At 40.2% G+C, this 26,619-nt stretch overlaps 1 protein-coding gene across 3 annotated transcripts in view; it reads right to left on the minus strand.

Annotated features, from left to right (window-relative positions):
* The window catches only part of ITPRID1 (ITPR interacting domain containing 1), a 121,231-nt gene that overhangs the window by 57,823 nt on the left and 36,789 nt on the right, over positions 1-26,619 (minus strand). For all 3 annotated transcript variants that reach the window (XM_074284355.1, XM_074284356.1, XM_074284357.1), the window contains 5 exons: positions 25,630-25,673; positions 16,774-16,825; positions 6,769-6,855; positions 2,952-3,154; positions 298-869 (listed from right to left, as the gene is read on the minus strand). In XM_074284355.1, the coding sequence (XP_074140456.1) occupies positions 298-869; positions 2,952-3,154; positions 6,769-6,855; positions 16,774-16,825; positions 25,630-25,673 (958 nt within the window). The remainder of the gene's footprint in view (positions 1-297; positions 870-2,951; positions 3,155-6,768; positions 6,856-16,773; positions 16,826-25,629; positions 25,674-26,619) is intronic.

Consider the following 26,619-nt stretch of genomic DNA (forward strand, 5'->3'; position numbering starts at 1 on the left):
CCTCATCTCTACCATGATTACTGAGGGCCCTTCCAGGGCCAGATCAAGGATCATCTGTCAGCCAGTGATGTCCCTCGGCCACCGTGGACCTCAGTTTCCTTTTCTGTAAAGTGAAGAGCCTGGACTGTCACTGAAGTCTGTTCTGGTTCTAAACTGAGGTCCCCAGCACCCTAACTCGTGCCGCAGGGAGCACTGCAGACGGTGACCTTGCTCAGTGAGTGGATAGGTGCTGGGAGAGGAGTCCCAGGGAGGAGGGACCCCAACCAAGCCAACACGTAGAAGACAGATCATACTGACCTCTTCCATTTCAAAGGAGTCCGGCGGCTTCCTGTCCATGTGTACCACCTGCCTGAGCCTGTGGGACAGCAGCAGGCCTTTCTCCTGGACGCCTCTGTCTCTGGGTGACCCTTCCGGAGCGCAGGGAAGGGGCGGCTGCTTCGGGGACATCCCCCAGAGAGCAGGCCGTGGCTTGCCCGGAACAGATGGCGAAGCTTCATGTGACACCGGCTTATCGCCGGCCAGAGGCGGCTGCTGTTCTGTGGAAGGACTCGGGTGGCTGCCGTCAGCAAAGATCATCCTGCCGTCCCGGAGAGAGGGACATTTGTTTGGCTCCGTGGGAGCAGGAGGAAGGTCTTCCTTCCCCCCCAGGGACCCGGCTCGCCTCTGCAGGCGGCCCCCTTTCACGGTCCACTTCGAGGCTTTCCTCAAGAGTTGGCCAATCCTTCTCCGCCGCCCTTGGGTCTCGGGCACCTGGGACAGCTCTGGCTGCCTTTGCTCCTTCCCTTCCCTCTGCAGGCTGTTGACATTATTCAGCAGAGAGGAGAAGGCATTGGTCACATGGTCCAGCACTTCCAGTTGTCGGAATCGCCCTGAAGGAGACAAGGAAGCAGAGATTAGGAAACCCAGGCTTAGAATTCTCCCAGCACTTGTGGGACTGGCACCGGGGACTGGAGATCCGCTCTCAGTCCCCGCTCACATTCTCTCCTCCTTCTCTCTTAGGTCGGTGCCGCAGCCTCCTCATGGGTCTCCCTGCCTCCCATCCATCCTTCACACAGCAGCCAAAGGGATTTTCTTAAGCTCTGATTGCTCTGACTGCACTGCTCCCCTATTCAATAAAGTTCAGTGGCTCCCTATTGTCCCTGGAATAAACCTGGAACTCTTCCACTGAGTCTTTAAAGCTCGATATCCCTGGTCCCAGCCCATCTTCCCAGTTCCATGGACATCACTTCCTCTCCCTCACTTCCTCCCAAACTGGTCTTCTCCATTCTCCCATAGAGACCTCATGCCTCCCTTCCTTTGCCTTTGCCTGTCCCCTATTGCTGAAATAGCCTCCCCGCCCTCACAAAATGGCTTTTTCCCTTTCAGACTCAGCTCAAGCACCATTTTCAAGCTTCCCTCCCTCCCTCGGTATTTCATCCTTTTGCTCACTATTTGTCCCGTGTGCAATCACATGCTTATTTTTTTGTCTTGCTCTCTCCCCCATTAGAATAGCAAGTTTTTGAGAGTAGACTTTACTTCTTTCGGTGAGTTATACACCCACAAAGTAGCACCACGCCTGGCGTGTTAGGGTGCCCACTGATTGATGAATCGGGTAGGATGTCCAGAAAACCTTAAACTTTTAGGAACATGCATTATAGATAGGGCACAGCTCATGGTGCAGTGGATAGAGCACTGGACCTGGAGTCAAGAAGACCTGAATTGAAATATGGCCTGAGATACTTTTTACTACTTTTCACTTATTTATAATAACAGTTAGCATTTTGCTAAGTACTTTACAAATATTTCATTTGATCCTCATAACAACCCTGAGAGATAAGTTTTGTTAGTGTTGTCTCCATTTTATAGATGAGCAAATTGAGGCAAATAGAAGGGTTTTTGGTGGGGTTTTTTGATGCTTTTCCCAGAGTCACACCACTTGTAAATGTCTAAGTTAGGATTCAAATTGAGTTCTTCTTTGGCCAGGGCTCTATTCATTGCACCACTCAGCTCTCTTTATCACCTCTTTTTTTCCCCTGAGGCAATTGGGGTCAAGGGACTTGCCCAGGGTCACACAGCTAGGAAGTACTAAATGTCTGAGGGTGGATTTGAACTCTGGTCCTCCTCCTGCTTCAGGGCTATCTAGCTGCCTCTCTTTATCACCTCTTACTTGGATTATTGCAGTAGTCTTCTCATTGGTCTCCCTATGAGATGAAGGCCTAAACCTTCTCCCTACTCTCTTCCATCTTTCACTCAGATGCTGAAGGGATTTTCCTGAAGCCCAGCTCTGTCCATGTCAGTTCCCTTTTCCAAAAGCTGTCCATGAACATTAGGATCAAATAGAAGACCTTCTGTTGGGTTTTAAGCTCTTCCAATCTGGGTCTCTCCCAGCTTTCCGGGTCTCTTCCTTCCATACCCTCCATAGTCCAGCTATAGCAGGGTTACCCATGAAACCCCATCTCTCAATTCGGTGTCTCAAAAATGGCAAGGGACTTTCTGTATTATAATAATAGCTTGCCATTTATTTTGTTGTTGCTTGGTCATGATCCCATTGTGGGTTTTCTTCACAGAGATGCGGAAGTGGTTTGCCATTTCCTTCTCAGGCTCATTTTTACAGATGAAGAAACAGGCAAATGAGATTGAATGACTTGTCCTGAGGCCACAGCTAATGAGTGTCTGAAGCTGGATTTGAATTCAGATCTTCCGAACTCTAACCACCGAGCAACCCAACTCCTTTCCAACCAGATATTCCAGAAATATTGGAATGCCCAAACTTGAGTGAGGTGGAGCATGGAACTGTGATGACTGAAGGTGACAGGAGAATGTCACATCATCGTGTCTGAAGTTGGATTAAATGCTTTAATGTGTTTCCTAAAATGGAGGGGGTGGAAGGGAGGAAGAAGAGCATCTCTGGGCTCCTTACAGACCCTGCACCGCGGCCCTCAGCATCCTTCTGCCTCCAAATTGTGACTCACCATACAAGTCGGGGGTCTCAAGATCCATCCGCTGTTTGTGAGCCTCCAGGAACACCCGGATGTTGATGCCTTTTGCCGCGGAGCTGCCCCCGAGGAAGCGAGCTGGAATCTTAGTGCAGATGTCTGGCTCCTCGGCCCCAAACCCCAGATCAAGGAGGATCTCCACTGGATCTTTTTGCCAGAATTCCAGCCATTCTGAAATGCTGTAATACACAGAAGGATGGTCACCATTAAATGGTCACATCCCATTCTGCTGGAGGGGAATCTGGAAGCATTAACTCTTTGATGCTCAATGGGGAAGCTCGGTTTGAGCTCAGAGGCCAGGGAACCTCGGAAAAAGTCCGAGACCAAATCTTACAAATAGCAGAACTCACAGGCCCTCCCTCAGAGCCTAGTTACTCTTGTTTTAAGTACAATTCTAACAAACTTGGCTTTCTGCGTCTCCAGCCAATAAGAGATCTAAACAAATTTAAAAACTGGGACTAAGAGAGAGTAAGGGTACTAGAAGTAAGAAGCTGAAAGAAATAATGGCGAAACAAAGAATGTAGAAAAACTATTAACAAATAAATGGTAAAACTTAAAAAATACGGCATTCAGCATAAGGGCAAATATACTTACACACTCTAAAACTCTTTGGCCAACGACAGGATAATAAGCAGGGTTCAGTGAAAATGAGCCCAAGTCACCAGAATAGACTAATTTTTGATGAGTGCTCCCTGTTCTGTGTAATAGGCTTCCCTAAAACCACAAGGGTAAAATTCTGGTCTTGATGTCAGGAACATCCAGGTTCAAATCCCACCTCGGACACTTACTGGCTGTGCGAGTCTAAACAAATTCAGCCTTATGGGTCTCGAGCAACACCCCAGGAGTAGTTTATAAAATCATAGAAGATTGAAACGAGAGCCTACAAAGGGATTTCTGACTTCAGAGACACTAAAGAGGTTTGCCATTTTCTTCTCAAACTCATTTTTACAGATGGGGAAACAGAGGCAAATGAGATTGAATGACTTGTCCTGAGTGATTGACTCAGGATCTTCATGACACAGCATTGAATTCTCCATGCTGATGAAATCAGAGGATCTTCCAATATTCAAGTGCATGTCTACTAAGAATTTACTCTGATGCCTCAGCGGCCATGGAACCACCTTGAGTTCTGGGAGATTTAGATCTTTGGAGTCCAAGCTCTGATAATCACTACTTAGAATTCCAGGATGGACCTAAGGAGAGGTCACACAGATTTCTGAGTGGTCAGGTGACTCTATGATCACTCTGACAAAATTTTAAAATTAATTAATTAAATTAATTTTTACAAAAATTGTATGCATAAGCAATTTTCCACCATTGACAATTGCAAAACCATTTGTTCCAACTTTTCCTCTCCTTCCCCCCACCCTTACCCCCAGATGGAAGGTTGACCAATACATGTTAAATTTGTTAAAGTATAAATTAAATACAATATATGTATACATGACTCTGACAGTTTTCAAAGATCATCTTCTAAGTCTTATTGTTCAATCACTTTTCAGTCATGCTTGACTCTTCATGACCATTTGCGGGTTTCCTGGAAGAGATACTAAGGTGGTTTGCCATGTCCTTCTCCAGCTCATTTTACAGATGAGGAAACTGAGGCAGAGTTAAGTGACTTTTTAGGGTCACACACTATTAAATGTCTGGGGTCAGATTTAAACTAAGGGAGATGAGTCTTCCTGACTCCAAATCCAGTGTTCTGTTCACTACAGTACTACCTAGCTGCTCTTCTAAGTCATAGATAGATTTAGAACCAAGAAGGACTACAGAAGTAATCTGTTCTAAATCTCTCATTTTTCAAAATAGGGAAACTGAGGCTCAAATTCAATGACTTGACTAAAGTCATAGCAGAACCGGAGTGTTGGAGAAGGATTCCAAACCTATCACTCTTTCCACTCTGACCAGTCATTGGAAGGATTTCACATATCCTTAATACACCATCTAGGGGGCTTTGAAGGGAATATATTTTCTTTAAGATGCAGGGAAGGAAATATTCTTAGAGAAGTGGTTAATTATAGTTTTAAGTTGGTTCCAGTATTTGGAAAAAGTCACTTGGTTTATTCTCCTGTTCCTCCAAATGAGGAATTTCAATGCTCTAATTTCAACCCTTCAATTAATTTATTTATTTTAAAATATTGATTTATATTGTTTATAATATATTTATATTATTTTTATTTTAAAGATATTATTATATTAATGTATTATGCATAATATAATGTGTAATATAACACTACAATATTATATTAATATTTATTTATAATAATTGACTTTATTGAAAAGTTTGGATGCTCAAAGCAGAGTTTTTTTCAGTGTTTCTCTGAGGTTGCTGTTGAGATCTCCCATGCCAAAATGTTTTCTTTCCTCTCCTCTACCTCTTAGCACCCTGGCTTTCCTTGGAGTTTCAGCACAGATTCTACCTTCTTCAGGAGGTATCTAACATTCTCCCCCCATCTACCATTACTTCCACCTTCCCTCTGAGATAATCATCCAATATACTCTCTCTATTTCATACTTTTTAATACATACCTATTACAAAGTATGCTTTGTTAGGGCAAGCACTATTTTTTGTCTCTTTCCATGTTCCCAGAACTTAGCACAGAGCCTGGGCCTGGCACGTAGTATGCATTTGAAAAATGTTTATTAACTTGCATTTCTCCTTGTACACTCCTTGAGGGCAGGTGGTGTGATTTTGACTTTCTTTATAGCTCTGCTTCTCAGCACAGTTCCTAATTTTCTAAGTCAGTGTTTTAAAAACGCTTATTGATTGGCTAATTGACAGGACTTGGAATTTTCACATGGCTCTGTCCTTCCTTACAAATGTTTCAGGGCAGCTAGATAGTGTAGTAGATGGTGCCAAGTCTGGAGTCAAAAAGACTCATTTTCCTGAGTTCAAATGTAAACTCAAGACACTATTCATGTGACTCTGAAAAAGTCACTTAATCCTGTTTGTCTCGGTTTCCTCATCTGTAAAATGAGTTGGAGAAGAAAATGACAAACTACTCCACTTTTTCTGCCAAGAAAACTCCAAGTGGGGTCCTGAGGAATCAGACACACCTGAAAAAATGACTTAAAGAAATGACCAAAAAGTTACAAGAACGTCATTTGGCAATATATGCTATTATAGAATGTAGGTCCTAAATGTTTACTTTTTACCTATTTAGCATTAACATAGAAGTGGGGGAAGGGCGGTCATTGACAATAATCCAGTTAATCTAACCATTGTAGACAAGCAAATGAAATTGAGTTCTAAATTACGCTCTTGGATTATCCAGTTCTGACATCTCGATCAATCCCACAAATTCAACAATGGACAGTCCTCTTCATCTGGCCAGGGCCTTAACTTGATTTCCAGAGATTATATTGGGGACAGAAGAGCTTTTGTGGACTTGGAGTCGAGATGGACTCTGTTGTCACATCTTGTCCCCTGCTGCAAAGTCCCACATCTCACCTGAGTGGATTTCTTGGTGGGCTTAGCATTCCCTATTTTAAGACCATTACAACGGATGCTGTCACATGACCATAAATTTAGAGCTGAAATGGACCTTGGAGGTCATTGTGGTCAATCTTCTCACTTTACAGATGAGGAAACTGAGGCCCAGGGAGGCTTATCCAAAGTTGAACAATGACAGATCTGGGATTTGATCTCATAGATCCACATTTCAGAATCTTTCCCGTACCCTTCTATCTCCTCAAACTGCTGCCTTTCTAGTCTCAGAGAAAATTATTGATTCTCAGGCAAATCGAGATATGACTCATTTGGGGCATCGAGCAGAACTGAGAAGTTACCGACCTTTTGGGGATACTTGATACAGAAGGGAAAGAGTTGAAACTGGTCCCTCTGGACAGCGCTGGAGCTTCGGAAACCTGTTGTAAGGATCTGCAGCAATGGGAAGAAAAATCCAAAGGCTCCAGTGAGATGTGTTGATGAGGCTAGTCCCCCTGAGATGTCATTATGCTTTTTTTTTTTTTTATACCAGCACGAACATTTGCATTTCAGCTTATTTCCTAACAACAAAATGATAGCCATTCTTCAGAAGAAGAAGGTGTCCACCCCTGGGGAAAGAGACTTCTTGGAGAGAAATCTCTCTTTTTTTTTTTTTTTTACCTGATGGTAGGTGTTAGCCACTAGGTGTTAGGCACCTGCTAATGCTCATTCTGAAGGTGATAGAGTGTCTTGTTTTTGACAGATGGTGAATCACTGGGGGAACTTTAGGAGGCGGCTCCTTCTGAAACAATGGAGGAAAATGCTGAAAGGGAGGTTTGTGAAGAGGGAGTCACAGCTGGTGACGACTGAGTCTCGTTCCTTTTCCTAGGACACTTGGACAATCTCTAAGTCTAGAAGGACCCTCAGAGAAGGGTGAACATCCACACTGTGGGCAACACAAACTCCTCTCTAGCTACACTACTTGGGCAAATAATGGCAGAAGGCAGCAAGTTCTCAGAGGTAGAACTGGCTATGATCATTTAAAAAAAGAGAAAGGCCCTGGTTCTGTGACAGGGAACTCCCAGATGATGAAACCCCCTCTGGCAATGCAGGCTGGCACTTTTCTTTCCAACGTAGAGAAATACCCAGAACACTTAAGTGATTTGCCCATATTCCCACAGCCAGAATGTGTCAGAGTCAGAAGATGAGTCTAAGTCTTCCTGGTTCGGAGTCCAATTCTATAACTGACTGCAGGAGGTGAAAATGGTAAGAACTGGCAAGAGTCGGGGAAGGAATTTCTATATCTTAGAATACGTAATGTTTTTAAAAGTAGAAGGAGGCTGAGAATGATTTGACATGTGCCCTAGTTCCAGAGATTTCAAATTTCTAAAGGCTTAAAGAAGGGATAAACAAGATTCCACCAATAAACATTGTGATGAGGCAAACACCCCAGCAGGGATGGGGAGGAACTAGGGTCACTACTTGGGTGAATATATATATATATATACATACATACATACATAGGTGGTGTATGACACAGTTCCTTAACTTTATATTACTTTGGCTTTCCTTCCCAGATAGAATGATATTTGCAATAGAAAAGAGGAAAACAGAAAACATAGCCCATATGGAGTTCAAACACAAGAAAACTAGAGAGAGAGCAGGAAAACAGCTGGCTTTTTTTGAAGAGTTCAAATTAGCATCCCAAACAAACTACATCCTAAAGAACTGAAAGAATTGGAAGGTGCGGCTGATGAATCAGTCGGAAAGACCTTCAAAAGATAATCAAGATGGAAAGAATGGACCACTGGGCCTTGAGCATGGCAAACATGCTAACATTCAGAAAAAGAGAAGAGCAAAGGTATCTCAAACAATAGGCCAATAAGATTGATGGGGTTTTATGTAAATTCTGGAACAAATTATGAAGAGAATACTAGTGATTGCCTAGAAAAGGAGATAGTAAATACAAAGTCAAACCATTTCAGGCCAACCTATTTCTTTTCTTTTTTTCTCTTCTTTCTTTTCTTCATTCCTTTGTCTATTTCTTCCTTCCTTCTTTTCTTCTCTTTTTCCCTATCTCTGTGTCTTTTCCTCTGTCTCTCTCCTTCTTTCCTTTTTTTTTATCTAAGTGGAATAAATAAGATTTTAGGTTCTACCAGGGCTGAAAAGGCTTTAAGTATGGTCAGATTGACAGATAATATCCATTCTCAAGGGCCAGTCTATCTAGGAGCAATTCAGCCCCAGTTGCCTGACTGCATTCTTGGATTAAAGCAACCCAAGAAAACAAATTAAGATCCAAAATTCTCCTTGATCTTGCATAACTTCCTTAAGCTTCTGTTGTCATTGTGACAGAGAAAAAGGACCAGAGAGTGTTAACCCATCTAAATTGAACTGTTCTAAATGGCTTTGGTCACTGGAGTGATCAATGAATACATATCATATTAGCATGGAAATTCTTACTCTAAATGAAACCAAAAGACAAAAGGACTTTGTAACTAATAAGGAAAGCTCTGAGGGTCTCCTTGTAGAGACAAACAAAGGAGCTGGGTGAATTGGTTATATCATGTGTTCAAATAACATTCTATGGGATACTTGTTCATCTCATATTGCAGCACTCATGGTGAGAATTCATAAAAAGACCACCATGAAGATAATTACATATTACAAGTCAACATCTGTTGTAGAGGATAAGGAAGCAGAGAAATTTTACAAAGAACTCAATAAGACTCTCCAAATTAAATAAACATATATTTTAATATACACATAGGTAGGTATAAGGGAGGATAGAGATAGTTTTTTGAATATGTGACTCAGAATTAAGAAAGGAAAAGGCAAAATACCCTAGACTATAGACATAGGAGCCCCTACTTATAAAGTATGAATATTTTCTTCAAGAAGAGTGTTATCAGTTGAAGGACATGGAAAATACTGAGGTGATATCACCTAAAGTATAATTCAGTATATTTTAAAATAGAGGAAATAGCTAGCTACCAAAGTTATTATTTTGCAAAACTATATGAGTATAGCTGAACTACTAATTTGTTAGAGCAAAGATAAAAATTAGAAATAAGAATACAAATGTGAATAATCTATGGCATGGAAATTAAACACATTTAGCCTGATTTATTTAAACATCTTATTGCCAAAAAATGAAGGAAAATGGATAAAAGAACAGATATGGGCACAGATTCTTAAAAAATTTTAATTGGTTGATGTGAATCAATAGATACAACAATAACAATAACAAAACCAAAAGACCTTTAAAACAATATTTGCTAGAAAATTCTTAATATTCTTATATTCAGAGTGATATGCCAGCTAAGGGCAGTACCAATTTTTAAATATATATCCATTTATAAAATTGTAGGTATGAAAACAGTACAAGGTTATCAGGTATACTGTCATAAAATATTGAAAAATGGAAATAAGTTTAAAGTAAACTTGAGGAAAGATTCAAACAAGCCAGATCCTAATTGAAAATGTGCCAGGATAAAACTAAAAGGAAGATAACACATAAGTGAAAACAAAGCAGAAAATATCTGTGAGGATAAACTATAATATAGAAATCCTTATATCAATGATGACACAGTTTGCAAAAAACTGAATTAGGATGCAGAATTACAATAAGCTAACAACTAGAGGAAGAGTTACTGCATACAGGGACAGGAGGCTGGAAAGAGCACCAGTTATTAGGGTATCAAGGGACTGATTCTCAAGATATCTAAAAACCTGGAAGATACCAAGTGCTTGCAGAAAAATCAGAAATGCTCTATTATGCTCTGAATATTTATGGCCACTCCTCCTTCCTTGCCATTAGTACAGAGAGAATTGAGTCAGGATAAAGCTTAAAGCTCTGGTCACTTTACATACCATTGTGCAAACTCGAGGTGCATTATCTCGTTGCTTGCTAGGATAATTCCCCCTCCCTTTGAGTGAGTATTGCCCCTCACCTCCCTAGACCTTTTTATCTTAACCCCTATTCTGTCAGGATTCAGTTATGATCCTTTCCTGGAATTATCTCTTGTCCACCCACCTAGTGTCTTGGCCCTGCTTATCTGCCTTTGTTTCCCCTATAAGATATACTCAAGTTATGTATTCTGTTTGCAAATTCTAGTTAGCTAAAACCTTATATAAGTTCCCTGCCTCAGTTCCTCTGGGCTAGAATGATTTGTTCATGAATCCCATCCCCATCCGGTTGGCTAACTCAAACTCTCCACATTAAAAGATTAAAAACCAATCTCTATTTTGCCTCAGTTTCTCTGGCATAAGACTAATAGGGAAAAAAAATGATTCCTATTTGAAAAAAGATAATAGGGAAAACTTCAATAACTAGACATTTAGCTCACCATTTCTACAAAATATTAAAATAAAACCTCTACGCATATTGAAGGAGTCCTTAATTATTCATTCATTTTATCAATACTTATTAAGCATCTACTATGTATCAGGCACTGTGTATAGGGGATACAAACACTAAAAACATAGAGTTCTAGTCTTCAAGGAGTTCCCAATCTAATATAGAAAACAATTAGACAAATAAATACATGCAAAGCAAACTAGAATACAGGATAAATAGGGAATAATTCATAGGGGAGGTCCTAGAATTAAGGGGAATTTCTATAGAGAGTGGAATTTTAGTTGGGACTTAAAGAAAGTCAGAAAAGTCAATAGTCAGAGTGAAGCAGAGTGAGTGTTCTAGACATGAGAGACAGCCAGAACAAATGCCCAGAGCTGAGAGATGAAAGTTCTTGTTTATGGAACCACAAAAAGGCAAGTTTTACTGGCTCAAGTACATGTCAGGGAATAGGGGGTAAGAAAGGTAGGAGGGGGTTAAGTTATGAAAGGTTTTGAATGCCAAATGGCTTCTTGTATTTGCACCTGGAGGCAATTAGAAGCCATTGGAGTTTATTGAGTATGTTGGGGGTGGGGAAGGACAAGATCAGACGTAGATTTTAGGGAAATCACTCTAGTAGCCAAATAGAGAATGGATTAGAGTGGGGAGAGTTTGAGGTAGACATCCACCAGCAGGTTGTTGCAGTAATTGGAGCAAAAGGTGAGACTACCTGGCCTAGAGAGAAGGGAAAGAAGATGTTGCAAAGGGAAAACTGACAAGCCTTGGTAAGAGCTTGGATATAGCGGTGAGATAGAGTGGGGAAGCCAGGACTTCTAGGTTTCTAGGCTGCAGGATTCGGAGGATGGTGCTGTCCTCTCTGATAAGAGGAAAAGAGGGAAGGGCTTAGAGAGAAAGGCAATGAGATCACAGTGAATTTAAGATATCCCCTGAACATCCAGTTCGAGATGTCAGAAAGGCAACTGGAAATGCAACTGGAAGAACTCAGCAGAAAGATAACATAGCTGCAATAATCATTAGCATAAAGATAGTAGCTAAATCCATGGGAACTGATGTAAAGGCCAGAACTCTGGAGAAGTCTACTTGAAACAAGGATACTAACAACAAGGCGTTAACTCAGTGGAATTGAGGGGATGATGGTTCTCTAGTTCCCATATATACTTAGTACTGAGCATGGTGATGTCATAGTTCTCTAGTTCACACATAATCAGTGTGCTGGAATGATGTAATTGTACTAAGGTATATAAGGACCGAGAGGATTGGACATGAGACATTCCATCTTTGACCATCCTGGTGGCTCTCTTGCCTCCTGCACTCCCCCACTAAGACCAAGGCTTGTCCCAAGATCCTCCAGGGAGCTAGGCCGGACACTACAAAGTGATGATATCTTTTAGTAAAGTTGAAGCCATCTAGAGGGAGAAGAGAATTTGGAGGGATACCTACAGTTACAGGGTACAGCAGAGAGAAATGGGGGTGAGCTTCCTAAAAACTTAAAGAGGAGAGTTTTAATGAGGAGACAGTGATCAATCAGTCAAATACTGAGAGGGGCCAAGGAGAGTGAGAACGGAGAAAGGCCATTGTATTTAGCAACTAAGAGATAAGTAGTAACTTTGGGGAGGGCAGTTCAATTGAATACTGTGGTCAGAAGTCAGATTGTAAGGGGTTAACAAGAGAGCAAGAGGATAGCACTTGAAGACACTTGTAGACATCCTTTTCTAAGAGTTTAGGTATGAAAGGCAAAGGAGAAATAGGATGATAGGAGGGATGGAAGGAAGATCTTTTCAGGATGGGGAAGTGTGAGCATATTTGTAGGGAGTAGGAAAGGAGAAAACACAAGGGGAAAAGTTGAAAACAAGTGGTAGAGTGGAGCTGACAGAAGAGATAATTTGTTGAAGGAGATGAGATGGAAGGGGATCATTTGAACAAGGCAAGGGGTTAGCTTTAGTCAGGAGTAAGGCTGTCTCATTATCTGAGACAGGGGTAAAGGAGAAGAAAGTGACAAAAGGCAACTGGGTAATGGGACATGAGGAAGAGGAGATAAGAGGAAGCTCATAGTGAATGGCCTCAATTTTCCTATAAAATATGATCAAGGGTCTCAGCTGAGAGGGTTGAAGGAGAGCTGTGAGGGGTTTGAGGAGGGATGGGAAAGTTGTGGAAGGGCTGCTGTGGAAAGTGGGAGAGTGAGGTGATGTGGGGGATATAGAAGAATTGCCTAGCACCAGTGAGGGTCTAATTGAGATTATGTATCATAAATTTGTATTGGATCCAGGCAGAATGGCTACCTGATTTACTCTACCTTTATTTAGCAGCATTTTGTAAGTGTGAAGATGATGACTCCTGGGGTGACACAAAACTGAGTCTTGGCTGGACATAATCACTGATATGATGAGTGAGAGATTAAGGAGAAGAGTGTTGAATTTGTTCATCAAAAATGGATCACATTTTGTAGTTGTGTAATTGACTAAAAGGGACAGAGATACCTCTATACTTATTATTTTTTAACTAAGAAAACATTTGATTTGGTAGAGTAAAATAAATGTTTAAAGGCTCTCTTCCAAGAAAACATCTCCCATGAATAGACTAAAGTTATCCAAGAATCCTTGGAATATGCAATAGCAGATAACTTGGTTCTAAAATGTCAAGTGAGACAGAAAACAAAGAGAAGTGAGTTGCCAAAGACATTTGCCACTGTCATGACAAATTTCCAGGAAATAGGAAAATTTCTAGAGATGGTGATGGCCTTAAGATATTTCTAATTTTGAAAAATGTCACATGAACTGTATCAAGCTCTGAAACATTGCAAAGCCTCTTAAAGAAGACTCATAATCATTCAAAATATTCCTACCAAATTATCTTCTATGCAAAAATCAAATAAATAAAGAATAATTATTTCCCAGGCTATGATATGTATGGACAATCCATAGACTTGGTCAATTGGAATATATCTGTTGGCCAGACATTGTGGCTAGACTATACTAAATAATGAAGTTGATCAGGGAAGAGCAGGTTCAGTTGTGTTTGGGAAATGATACAGTGCTTTTAAGAACCTCAAGTTTTCCCCTGAAATGAAGGTCCACCTTTTTATTCTAATTTTTTTTTGGTGATACCATTGGACTGGAAAGCATGGACTATCCCCATCACTGAAGAATTAAAGCTCCAGGTTAACCAAATGGCAGTGGAGAAGTCTATGTTGGGAGTGAGTAGGCTACAGTATATTATCCAGTAACGTGCCATTATGAAGTAACATAAAAGTTAATCAAAATTGTATGAGCAAAAAAGGAGGTAAGCCTAAAATAATCATCACTAGCATTTAGGTAGCACTAAGGTTTGCAAATTGCTTCACAAACATCATCATATTAGATCCCCGTGAAACAACTTTGGAATGTAGGTGATATTATTATGCCTTTTTGCAGATGAGGAAACTGAGGCAAATAAGTGACTTGTCCAGAATCATACAACTAGTATGTGTCTTAAGTAGAAATTGAACTCAGATCTTGCTAATTAGACTAACTCAAATGTGAGGAATGGATAGTGTTCACAAAATGTCAAGAGATGCAAGAAAAGTCCCTGGCCTGGTGGATAGGTCCTTGTGTGGAATTCATGGGAAATTATGTATAAAAGTCAAATTGGATGAGAAGGCATAGGTGGACTAATCTGATCTTCATCAGGGAGGGAGGTAGGGAGTACCACATTGATGGAATCATAGACCCACTAAAGAAATGTCATTAAAATTTCAATGACAACTTGAAAAGAAGATGGAGTGCTCCAGGAAACTAGGCTTGCCTTGTTCTGTGTGCCATTTAGAAAGATGATTTAGATACTGGGATATCTTCAATGCTTGATATATTTGGAGTAAGACACAAAACCTGCAGGGATAGCTAACATCGTCAGGATTCAACAACATCTCCATGAGCAAGAATTTTGGGCCAAACCAAATGAAATTAAATTTATTGGCGATAAATATCAAATTTTACCCTTGGATTAAAAAAAATCAACTCCATAAGTGCATGCTAATGAAAGCTCAACCGGATGGCAATTCATCTGTAGAATGCATGATTGATATGGTCTGAAGGATGCTCTGGGATTCCATGAAGACAGGCAGTGAGTAGGACAAGAAAAGCAATGGCTCTGTTCTAATTTCCCTTGGTCTGACTATAGAGTCCTGGGTACCATCTTTTAGGGAGAACTTTGATGAACTAGAGAGTATCCAGAGGAGGCAAAATAGAATGATGAAGAGCTCCAAAAGAAGCATAGATTATGGTCCAATGAAGAAGATGTGAGTTGGGGGAGAGAAATTCATGATAACTCTCTTCCCATGTTTGAAGTTGAATCTTTCCCAGGAGAAAGATGTTGTCTACAAAATAAAAGGGTTTGACCCAATCTCTTGGATTCAATTCAGCTCAAGGTTCCCCCGAGAGTGTGATTTCTGGTCAAGTAGCAGAAATGTCAAAGAGAATGTAGCAAAAGTCATTGGATTTGGAGACCAAGAACTCAATTTTAGCTCTAGACAGGATAGTTTCAGCCGAGAGACAGGGACAGAAGCCAATGATCCCAAGCCAACACAGGGAGAAAATGGCAACATTTGTATATCACTTTTCAAGAAGTTTCATGTTGAAAAAGAGAAAATAAATGGAACCGGTGATTGGTGTCAAGAGGAACAAAGAAAGACTTATTTTAGGGTAGGGGGGACCTAGGTGTGACATGTCCCATAGACCCCAGAGCTCTATCATGGGACCCCCTTGCAGACATTGCTAAACTCCAACAGGCTTCTCAGCCCCTGTCCCTGACCTTTCCCACTAGCCTTCTTCAAATCCCTCCCTCTCTAGTTTCTCTCCTAGGCTGAATACAACAAACAGGTTTGGTGAGAACTGAAGAGGAGTGGAAATACTTTTCTGAGTACTCTCACTTGGCACAGCTCACAGTTGGCAGCTTGTCACCTCCCAAACAGGATTCCATTGTCACCTGCTTGGTTTCCAAGGGCAAGAGCCATTGATCTAACTGGGCAAGTACCTCTTTGTTTTAGAAAGATTTTTTACAGCCTCAGACTATCAGGTTCAATACACCTCTGGGAGTATCTTGGGGTGGCTCGCTTTGAGCTTGTGGAAGGCCCTTAAATAGCCAGTCCCTTATCATCTCCTTTCCATGAGACGGCATTTTAGTGATAATGATAGTAGTTAGGATTTATATAGAACTTTATCTCATTATATCAGTTCTCATAAAACCTCATGGAATACTATTATTAGACAAAATGTACAAATAAGGAATTGGAAACCTAGAAGTATTAAGCAATTTGCCCAGTCTATTAAGACACGACTATTAAGAGTCTAAAGCTGGTTTTTCTGTTCTAAAATCATCTATTTCTCCTTTGTGCCACCCAGCTTTCCAAGATCCAAGAAAACAACGGATTACAGGTTCATAGATTCAGGATTGGAAGTAACCTTTGAGGCCATCCAATCTGACCCTTTAATTTTGTAACTGAAGAAAGTACAACCACACAGTAAATGATAGAAACATGATTTGAATTCAACTCCTCTGACTCCAGCCAAATCTAGGGATATTTCCTCCCATCATTCCATTGTTTCTCTGGGCACTGCCCAGCTCAGAGCCCATCCAAAAGAAAAGTTAATACTTTGGTTATTAATTGACCTCTCTGATTAATGATAAGAACTGATTAATGATAAGAACACGGTAAATGCTTCAGCATAACTGTTTTAATGATTCCATTACATTCATTTGAAAGGCTGCTGTCTCTTTTGTCTATATCCCTGTTCCACTGATTTTCCAATCTACCCAAGAGCAGTTGAATTAATCTACTTATCGTGAAAAAGAACTTGTTTTTTGCTCCAAGCTAACAAAAGCTCATTAGCACCATGGCAAGGCCAAGGGAGAATTTTTTCTTTCATAACTGCCATCATTAAGATGGGGCTACTAGGAACAATCATCTTCCCTCAGCCATCTCCCACTTCAAAGACGTGACTGTGACATACCTGGAGGGAACAAGGATCCATCCTGTGACCTACCTCATGTAGTCCTTCACTGCCTCTGGAACCACTCCTTGTTTATTCAAAGAATCTGCAATGAAAAATATCCTTTGGTTATTGTTTTGTTTTCTTTTTTGTCTCATACAAGGAAAAAATGTGTTCGCCAGGAAACCAGACATCAAAGCAGGCCTGATTTGATTTCATGGCCAGAAAATCATGAGATATCCTTCTTTTTTAATCCTATCTTCTTTTCCATTTTTCCTCAGGTTTTACATTGGAACAAAGGGTGCCAAACTTTTTGCACATGCTACTATTCTCTTTCTCTCTGCCTCTTCTCCATCTTTTCCTCTCCCTTTCCACCCCCCTCTTCTTCTTCTTTCTTCTTCTTCTTCTTCTTGTCCTTTCTTTTTCTTTCTTTGTTTCTTCTTCCTCTTTCTCTCTCCTTCTTTCTCTCTATTTCTCTTCTTCTCTCCCCCTCTCCTCTCTCACTTTTTCTCATTCTCTCTCTTTTTTCTCTCATTTTCTCTTATTCTCCTTTTCTCTTTCTCATTCTCTTTCCACATACATACATACTTATATATGTAATTATCCTTGTGCTCATTGACTGTTCGATTGAAAAATTCCACAGATTCAGAGCAGATCTGGCTAACTCTAATTATGACCACAGGAAGGAGTCACCAAAAAGATGATGCTGTAGCCTATTAGAATTATCTAAGTAGTGCTGTGGAGTTCGGCTAGCCAATAACAAAGGGATGGGTGGGGATGGTGGATAGCACTTTTATTTCTTGTCCCAGCTCAGTTATTTTTCTTCTCATGAATTCTCCTAGAACCACGTGTTCTTTAGTCAATCAGCTCCAACATTTGTTAAGCTAGGTACTTATGCTGGGTATTGTGCTAAGCACTAGGGAAATAAAGAAATGATTTACCCAAAAGAAGCACACTGTTAGTCAAGAGCAATCAATAGGTTAACCCTGAGCCATTCAATGATAGGACAGTCTGGGGGGTGTTTGGGGCTACAATGGATTCTATGCTTCAAATCTGGGTCCAGATAATACCTCTGACACACTTTGGCTAAGGGAACTTGTTGCTGTTGCTCTGTTATTGTCATGCCAGAATCTTCATGACTGTGTGGGGTTTTCTTGGCAAGGATACTGGAATGGCTTGCCATTTTCTTCTCTGGTAGATTAGCAAACAGAGATTTAGTAACCTGCCTTGCTGTTGTTTGTCCTTTGTTCTCAAGGAGGACTATGACTTCAGGGAGGTGCTGCCATGACTTGCAAGAGAATTGGATTTAAGTGGGGAACGGCTGGGCAAGGTCCCTTGCCTCAGTTTCCCCTCGAAAGCCATTTGGGTCTAGTGATAAGATATAGATCGAGACCACTGGAGATGGCCCTGGATGTAGTGGGGGACTTTGGTCTTTTAAAGGCTAAGGTCTTCAAAAGGCCCCTTTGTCTTTGACTTTGACTGAGGCTGTACCCATTTAGTGATTAAGGCTAGGTAAGTAATGAGTCAAAGAATCTCCTACGGTTACAGAACTAGTCAATGTCTGAAGCTAAATTTGAACTCAGATCTTCCTAATTCCAGATCTAGTACTCCATCCACTGAGCCGCCCAGCTTCCTCATGCAGGTGAAGTTAAGCAAGTCATTTAATCTCAATGCCCCAGGCGTTTCTCCAAGAAAAAATGGAAAGGGTCTTTCTATGTCTTTCTCCTCACAAAGGAAATCACAAGCCTCAACAAACAAGGAGCAAAGGAACTGGCTACAAGAAGCCTGGATTGGGAGGCCAATGGGCTACCCAGAAATTCTGCCTTAGCCACTTGCTACTGAAAACTTTCAAAAAATCATTTAGCCTCCACGGGCCTCAAGTGTCTCCATCTATACAAAGAGAGATTCCACGACCACCACCTTCATGAATTCCACTAACGCCAAAATTGTAGCTTAACAGTTTTACAGAAATGCAAAGGCAACAAGTAAGGGTGGGCTGGCTCACCCCTCAGAATGAGCTTTTGATCATGACTGTGACCTGGGCTAGTCGTATCCAGAGGGCCACTAGGATGCTCAGTTACATTATTGGCCAGACCCATCTGGTTGTTCTCTCTATTGCATTTCCCCCTGCTGCATTATTGATTGGGAGAAGGGAGGAAAGAAGCATTTATTAAGAGCATTATTATTAATACAATTCTAGACTGTACTAAGTGCTTTACAAATATGATCTTATTATGTATTCACAACAACCAAGGGAGGTAGGTGCTGTGATTATCCTCATTTTATACTTGTGGAAACCGAAACAAAGACGTTAAATAACTGGGTCGGGATAACATAGCTAGTGACATAAACCTAGGTTTTCCTGCCTCCTAGCCGAACTCCACAGCACTACTTAGATAATTCTTATAGGCTACAGACAGCATCATCTTTTTGGTGACTCCTTCCAGTGGTCATAATTAGAGTTAGCCAGATCTGCTCTGAATCTGTGGAATTTTTCAATCAAACAGTCAATGAGTCAATGAGCACAAGGATAATTACATATATAAGTATGTATGTATGCGGAAAGAGAATGAGAAAGAGAAAAGGAGAAGAAGAGAAAATGAGAGAAAAAAGAGAGAGAATGAGAAAGAGTGAGAGAGGAGAGGGGGAGAAAAGAAGAGAGATAGAGAGAAAGGAAGAAGAAACAAAGAAAGAAAAGAAAGAAAGAAAAAGAAAGGACAAGAAGAAGAAAAAAGAAGAAGGGGAGGTGGAAAGGGAGAGGAAAAGACGGAGAAGAGGCAGAGAGAAAGAGAATGGTAGCATGTGCAAAAAGTTTAAGAAGCCCTGGCCTAGTGAATATGAAGCACTAATAAAGGATCTAATAGTGGATACCAGTGAAGTACTTGAGATATTCTTCTGTTCTTCCTTGTTCTCACCCTGTGACCTTTCCCCCTCCTACTTCTGCATGTTTTCTCTGAGACTTGTAGTATTTTTCCCATTGCCTTTTGGATCACTCCCATGCTTACTTTTTTTAGAGATTGTGGTGTTCTATAGTCCACAACATTACAGTACCAGTGGAAGAATATCAGTTTTTAAAATGTCATGCTTTAAATCACAGAAAATTTGGGGAATGTGTCAAGCCCTGTATGCCTTAATTCACTTTCTTCCTCCTATTTTATTCTAAGACTAGCTCACTGTCCAGCCACTGTACCCTTCCAAAGAAAACAGATGAATGCACTAACTTAATCAATTTTATGTCCAACTGATTACAACAGGATGGAGACTGGACAGTTTTTACTTGGGTTTTTCTTCTGTGAATTGTTAGACCAGCCAATCTTATGGCTGAAGGATCTCAATATCTCTCTTTCATTATGTGTGCAGAATATCCTTCACCACAATGGGATGAAAACCTTGTTACTAATCACTCTTCCTTTTGTTTTCTGTTATAGATAATGATAAGTGGAGGATCCTTGAACAAAGTTGTCTCACCAAGAGATAGCATAGCATCTTTAACATATCCATAAGAAACTTCTTTTTGGAGAAAAAAGCTTTTGGAGTCCAAAGGTAAATTTTGTTCCACTGAGTTAAATACATTTAAAAATAATCTACATCACACAGGTACAATGGAACTTGAGTTCTTTATAATTCTCAGTCAATTATGACATGAAGCTGTGGAGTAGTATAGACAATTATTTGTAGAAAATCACCTTTTCCTTCCTCATCTTTTTATCAAGTACATCCTCTCTCTCTATTTTATTGGAATGAAAAAGTAGGGAGTTACTGATGAGTTCTCTTGTATTATGAGTAATTTCATCTGTTTTTTTTCTCATATCAGTATTATCTTCCCCTCTTTGAAATATTTGGAATCCTGAGCCCCTCAGTGCTTTCAAAACAATGCGACTTTTAGCACAAGTCTAGGAGGAGGGAGAGGAAAGGAGGAAAGGAAAAAAAGTACACAGTAACTTTATTATAGATTTAAAAGAAATAGCAACTTGTAAATAATAAATTTGCAGTTTCATTTGCAATCATCTTTTTATTCCACTATGTTATAGAAATGCTTATTTTAAAAAATAAATTAAAAATAAATTGAAAATAATAATGCACTGGGGCCTCCTGTATATGGTGATTTCACTATCTTTTGGCATTGACTACCAAACATGCTTACAGGTTTGTTTTTTCCAGTTGTCTATTTTTTCTCTACCTATCAGGTGGAGTTCTCCTAAAATGATCAAGTTTAGCTGAACTTCACGATAAGGTCTAAATCCAGAATCTTATCTTTTAACCTATTTCTATTATCCTCTCCTATGTGCTCAATCTCTTGGAATCCACTGGATACGAAAGTTAATCTTGTTTGGAGGATCTTATTGGGTTCTAATAAAATTTCTTTATCACTTCATCTTCTAGGACAGACATAAACAAGTTGTAAGTTTCTTTATAATGTTCTGCTTTGTTTCTTCATTGCTGGTCATCATGGGAACTTGGAGGTGGGATAGCCAGGTAACCCAGAGAATTATGTTTCTTACTTCTTATTTAGGCCATGATGAAGCCATTTCTGCCCAAACTTCATAAGTCACTTCTCTGAAGAGAGGCAGATAGGAGAAACAGCAAGACAACATCTTCAAGAATTAAAATAATAGCTTCCATTTTTTGTTCTTCCTGCTTGAAAAATGCCCTTTTCGCAAAATCTCCCTAGTAATGATATTGCCATCCCTATGCACAGAAGGGTAAACTGAGGCTTAGCGGGGTGATTCAAGGCATTTCCAATGGGCTTGTGCTGGAGAGAGCCATTTGCATTTAGAAAGAGAACTGAGGCGAATCTGGAGCACAATATAGTATTTTCATCTTTTTGTTGTTTCCTTGCTTGTGTTTTTCTCTCATTTTGTTACCTTTTTGATCTGATTGTTCTTGTGCAGCATGAGAAGGGTGGAAATATGTACAAAAGAATTGCACGTGTTTAACCTATATTGGATTTCTTGCTGTGTAGGAGAGGGGGGAGAAGGGGAAGGAGGAAGTAAAATTGAAACAAAAGACTTTGCAAGGGTGAATGTTGAAAACTATCTTTGCATATGTTTGGGAAAATAAAAAGTTATAAAGATAAAAAACTCAAAGAACCCCCCAAAAAGATTATTACCGGTGAAAAGCAGATCATGGACCCACAGTGTAATTGTAGGTTTGATTTTTTTAGCTTAAATAGTGAATCAAAGGGAGGATTGGGGCCAGAACTGAGAGAGGCAGGAGAGAGTTGTAGAACAAGCAATGGATCTAGAGTCAGGAAGGACTGAGTTCAAATTCACTTACTAGCTGTGTGAGCCTGAACAAGTCTCTTTCTTCCTTCTCTTTGTCCTGTGCTTAGTTCTTATCTTTTTCTGCTTCTTTAATATTGACTTTCTTCAAAAATCTACCCTTGGCCTTTCTTTCTTTGCTCTCCCTTTCTTCCTCTTCTCTCAGACATTGTGACCTCCAACTCTCTCCTCTTGATTCTGTACCTTTTTTCAACTTTTCTCTTTTTTCTCTGTGATCCCATCAGATCACAGATTTTAAGCCAGAAGAGACTAAGAAATTGCTTACACAGCTTATCAAGGGTTAGACATTTGGTGTCAAAGGTGATTGAAACCCAGTCTTCTTGATTTCAAGTCCAGGATGGCATCTACCAGAACACATCCCTTCTTCATATGAAATGATTTAAGTGAATGGGAGACATAGTGGGCAGAGCTGGCCGGGAAGGGAGGAGGACCTAGGTTTAGATGTCACATCTAACAAATACTGACTATGTGTCTCTGGAAAAGGCCCTTATCTCCTCCCTGCTCTGGGCAAATCTCAAAGATGAGAAGTTGTCGATAATGTACCAGGCTGCGTTGGTCAGAGTTTCCCCACTGGGGGATTCCACCATCATTGAAAGCACAAATTGTATCCCTTTCTCCATTGTACATCAATCACTGAGTGGGGAACTTTTCTTCCTACTAGACTGTAGGCTGCATCAGGGCACATGGAAGAGTCAAACATTTGTTGTTTATGTTACAGTGGGGGACCCTTTTGCCTTCGGCTTAGACAAAATGGCTCTTCCAATTCAGAGATTTAGTGACGCTATGTCGCCATCAAGTTTCCTCTGCCCTCAGTGCCTAAGACAGTGCTTCTGTGATACCCACCACTACCATCCTCACCTCGGCACAGGTTCCCTCAGTAGAGACTCAGAACACTCATGAGCTTCACTTGAACCATGGCCATTTCTGGGCAAAAAAACCTGCCAATTCCCAATTCCCCTTTACCTCCTTTAATCTCCTGCCATCCTTCTTACTGTTAAGCTGCCTTCTACCATCTGAAACAGCAGACATTGAACTTCACCCTGCAAGATGTATTCTTGGAGAAGATGTCGTTAGAGATACAGAAGGCCCTCATTAGCACCTTCATTGGCTTAGAAAACATTTTTAATTTCGGTTTCCATAAGCATTTCTGACTGATTCATGGAAGACATTTGGTTCTTTGGAATATATTCCAACAGAAGAGTCAGATTACATTTTTACAAGCCTTGACAAGAATAGCATTTTAGCAGCTTCCAGGGCATTTAACTACTGCATGACCAGGTTCCTTAGAAGAACATAGTCAGTCTTTACTTGTATTGTATCATCAGGGGATCTGGTGGACTGATCAGAAAGTGATTCCGATTTAGAGCTGGTGTCAGGCTGATCCCATAAATACCGGAGTCTTCTATCCACCCTGTCACCCAGATTTCATACCCTGAAATTATCTTTGACTCATTCCTCATCTTTATTTAATATGCAAGGGAATGCCAATAAGAATCAGTGGAAGGAACTCAGGATATTTTGTCTAGAGAAGAGAAAACTGAAGGGAGAAAGGAGAAGATGGCGACTGTTTTCAAGTTTTGGAAAGGTTGCGGATATGAACTGAGGATTAGATTCTTTTAGTTCTCAGCCAGAGAGACTAGGAACAATAGTTGCAGAGGGTTGGATTTGGGCTTGATAGCAGGAAAAATTTCCTAACCATTAGTACTATCTAAAAGTAGAATGGGAAATGATGGGTTCATCCCTATTGGAAATCTACAAGATCCTAGAGTGTTCTCTCTCAGGAAATGTTGGAGTGGGGATGCTTTTTTTGATGTGTGTTGGACAAGGTAGCTGAAGAGGTTCCATCCAACTCAGAAGTCGAGCAATTCTGTGATTCGTGTTCATTCAAGTCCTGTGAATTTTCTTTCAATGAACTTTCATATTGATCTGTTCTCTCTTCTCACCCAAACTACCCTTGTTCAGCCTTTTATCTCCTTGTCTCTGGGTTATGCTAATGGTCAAGCAAGAAGTCTCTTCTTCATCTTTCTACCACAAACTGCCTTGGGCCCAATTTTCATGTTACTTTTCTTGATCCAAATTTTGATCCTGCTCAAAAGCTTATCTTACCTTCCTGCCATAGAGATAATCCAGTGCCATGCAAAGGACTCTGGGCCAGGTATATAAAGGTTGAACTTTGAATCACAATCCCACCATTTTCTAGAGAAGTGATGATAGAAAAAGCTCTGAGTCTGTTTGGTCTCAACTTCCCCATCTATTAAATGTAGATGATGATAGAAGTACCTGAAGCTAGATTTGAACTCAGGGAATGAGGCTTCCTTAGTTTGGGCCCAACACTCCTAATCTATGTATAAAACTACACTGGAAAGAGATTTCTTGAAGGTATCAATTCTCCTAGTACCATCAGCACTCACAGTACTTAAGCACATGGGTGATGTGGAGTTATATCACCTTAGATTTAAAACTTGGAGAGATCTTTAGGTCACTGAATCCCCTTTCTTCTTTTCCAGATGGTTGGAAAATTAAGCTCAGAGGAAGATAAATGACTTGACTAAGGTGATACAGCTAATAAGTCTTTGAGGTAGCTTTGGAGACTCCAAGCCCAGCACCACTCTCTATAGTTATCAACTAGCTTGAAGAGGAGAAAAATTATTCTTTTGAAGTTCTTGTCTTTTTGGATAGTCCCAGGACCTAGAAACAGAAAACGTCTCAAAAATTATCTGGTTCTACCCTCCCAATTTAAAGATGAGGAGACTGAAGTCCAGACTGGTTAAATAAATTGGTCACAGTCCTAAAGTTGGTACTTTCCAGAACAAACCAGTAATGGGGAGAGAAAGGAAGAGCAGACTCCTTCAGGGAATGACCTCTGGAGGAAAAGGCACTTATAGTTTATAAACTATTGATAGCAAAGAAATGTTCCTTGGATGGGATCCCCACTACTCTATCATCGGAGCAAACAAGGGAGAAGCTCCACAAGATGATGTTTGTAGTGCTAAGTTTTCTGCCCTGGGCCCAAGCCCCATGGTCTCACCTTTCTTACACTTCTGGTTCCTTCCACTATGTAAGATTCCAGACATAGAGCTGGAAGGTCCATTATAGTTGTTTAGTCACCCCACTCATTTAATTATAAGGTAAATAAGAGATTAGGCATCAAGAAGGCTCAGTGGCTAGAGTGCTGCATCAGAGAAATGTGAGTTCAAATCCAGCTCCAGGCACTTAGGCGATGAGGGATCCAAAGTAAGGCACTTGTTCTCAGTTTCTTCAATTTTCAAAATGAGGATGCCTATTTCCTACGATTGCTGTGAGAATCAAGTGAGATAATATCTGTAGACCACGTGCAAACCTTGAACACATGTGATAAATGCTAGATTAGCACTGATATTCATATTGCAACTTACTTGCTTAAGTAAGAAGAGGTCATCTTCAAACTGTTCTCCTGAGTCCAAATCTAGTGTAATTTCTACTTTGCTTAATTTTGTCTTAAATTAGATGGTTATTAAATTCTTATGCATCTCCAGTTTTCAATGAAATCTTGCTTTTTTCTTTAACAACCAAGTGACAAAGGTCTCTACCACCAGTCCCTTTTCCACACACCCATGTGACCCACCCAACATAGTTTCTCTTCGCTTACCTGTTCGGTCAATGGCTTGCTGCAAGTTTCCATGTGCTGTGAGACTGTCAACAAATACAACAATTGGACATCAAAAAAATGAATTGAAATAAATGGCACCCAATTTATTTTTTAACTAAGAAGACAACATGATGACAAGTCCACATGTGGACTTCATTCAGAGTGAATTTTCAGAATCCCAAATCATGTCAGCAGAGACCAGAATCATTATTTCTATTTTGGATCATACTTAATTCACTACTTAAGCTCAGAAGTTAAGCAATTATAGTGTAGTAATTTACAAATCACTGAAAAATCCTCCAATTCTGTCTCTGAAGTGAAAATTAAGGTATTTAGCTAGGATCTAGAGTCTGGTATGGTGGTTTAGAGGCAGCAGAAAGAGCACCAATATCGCCATCTCACTTGTAATTTATACTCTTAGAGAATTACCTGTCTTAGAGTACCCTAGTAACCCTAGGCAATTTTCTAAAATTAAATGACTTGATCCCTTCACATTCTCCTCCATATGGAGGAGAGCTTTCCTAACTTCAAGACCAGGCCTTATCTATTGTACCCTGCTGCTTTTATGTTCTACATGCCTTGATAAAAGTCCTTACAGGAGGGTAATCCAATAAGCCAAAGGTTCTCAACCTGGGTTCCATGACCCTTTTTAAAAAAACGGTATTTTGATAATTTTTTTAAAAATAGAATTGGTTTTCTTTATAATTATATATACTTTATTTAGATTTTATTTGTTTATCATTTCGTAAATTTATTTCATATTTATTATTTACTTACATTTTAAATTTAATATTTAATATTACCCAACTTTGTCCTGGCTTCCTCCTGCCAAATGCTACTTGTTTTCACTCCTCGTGAGGGGAGTTGAAAGACTGTCAGACTGGAGAGGATCCTGCCCATCTCCCAAGAAGGTACTGGGAGTGGGCTGATTTAATAAATATATATATTTTTAAATTTATATTTTAAATATATTTAAAATTTTAAAATACA

Source organism: Sminthopsis crassicaudata, chromosome 1, assembly GCF_048593235.1.
Source record: "Sminthopsis crassicaudata isolate SCR6 chromosome 1, ASM4859323v1, whole genome shotgun sequence".
In the NCBI taxonomy this organism is placed as follows: Eukaryota; Metazoa; Chordata; class Mammalia; order Dasyuromorphia; family Dasyuridae; genus Sminthopsis; species Sminthopsis crassicaudata.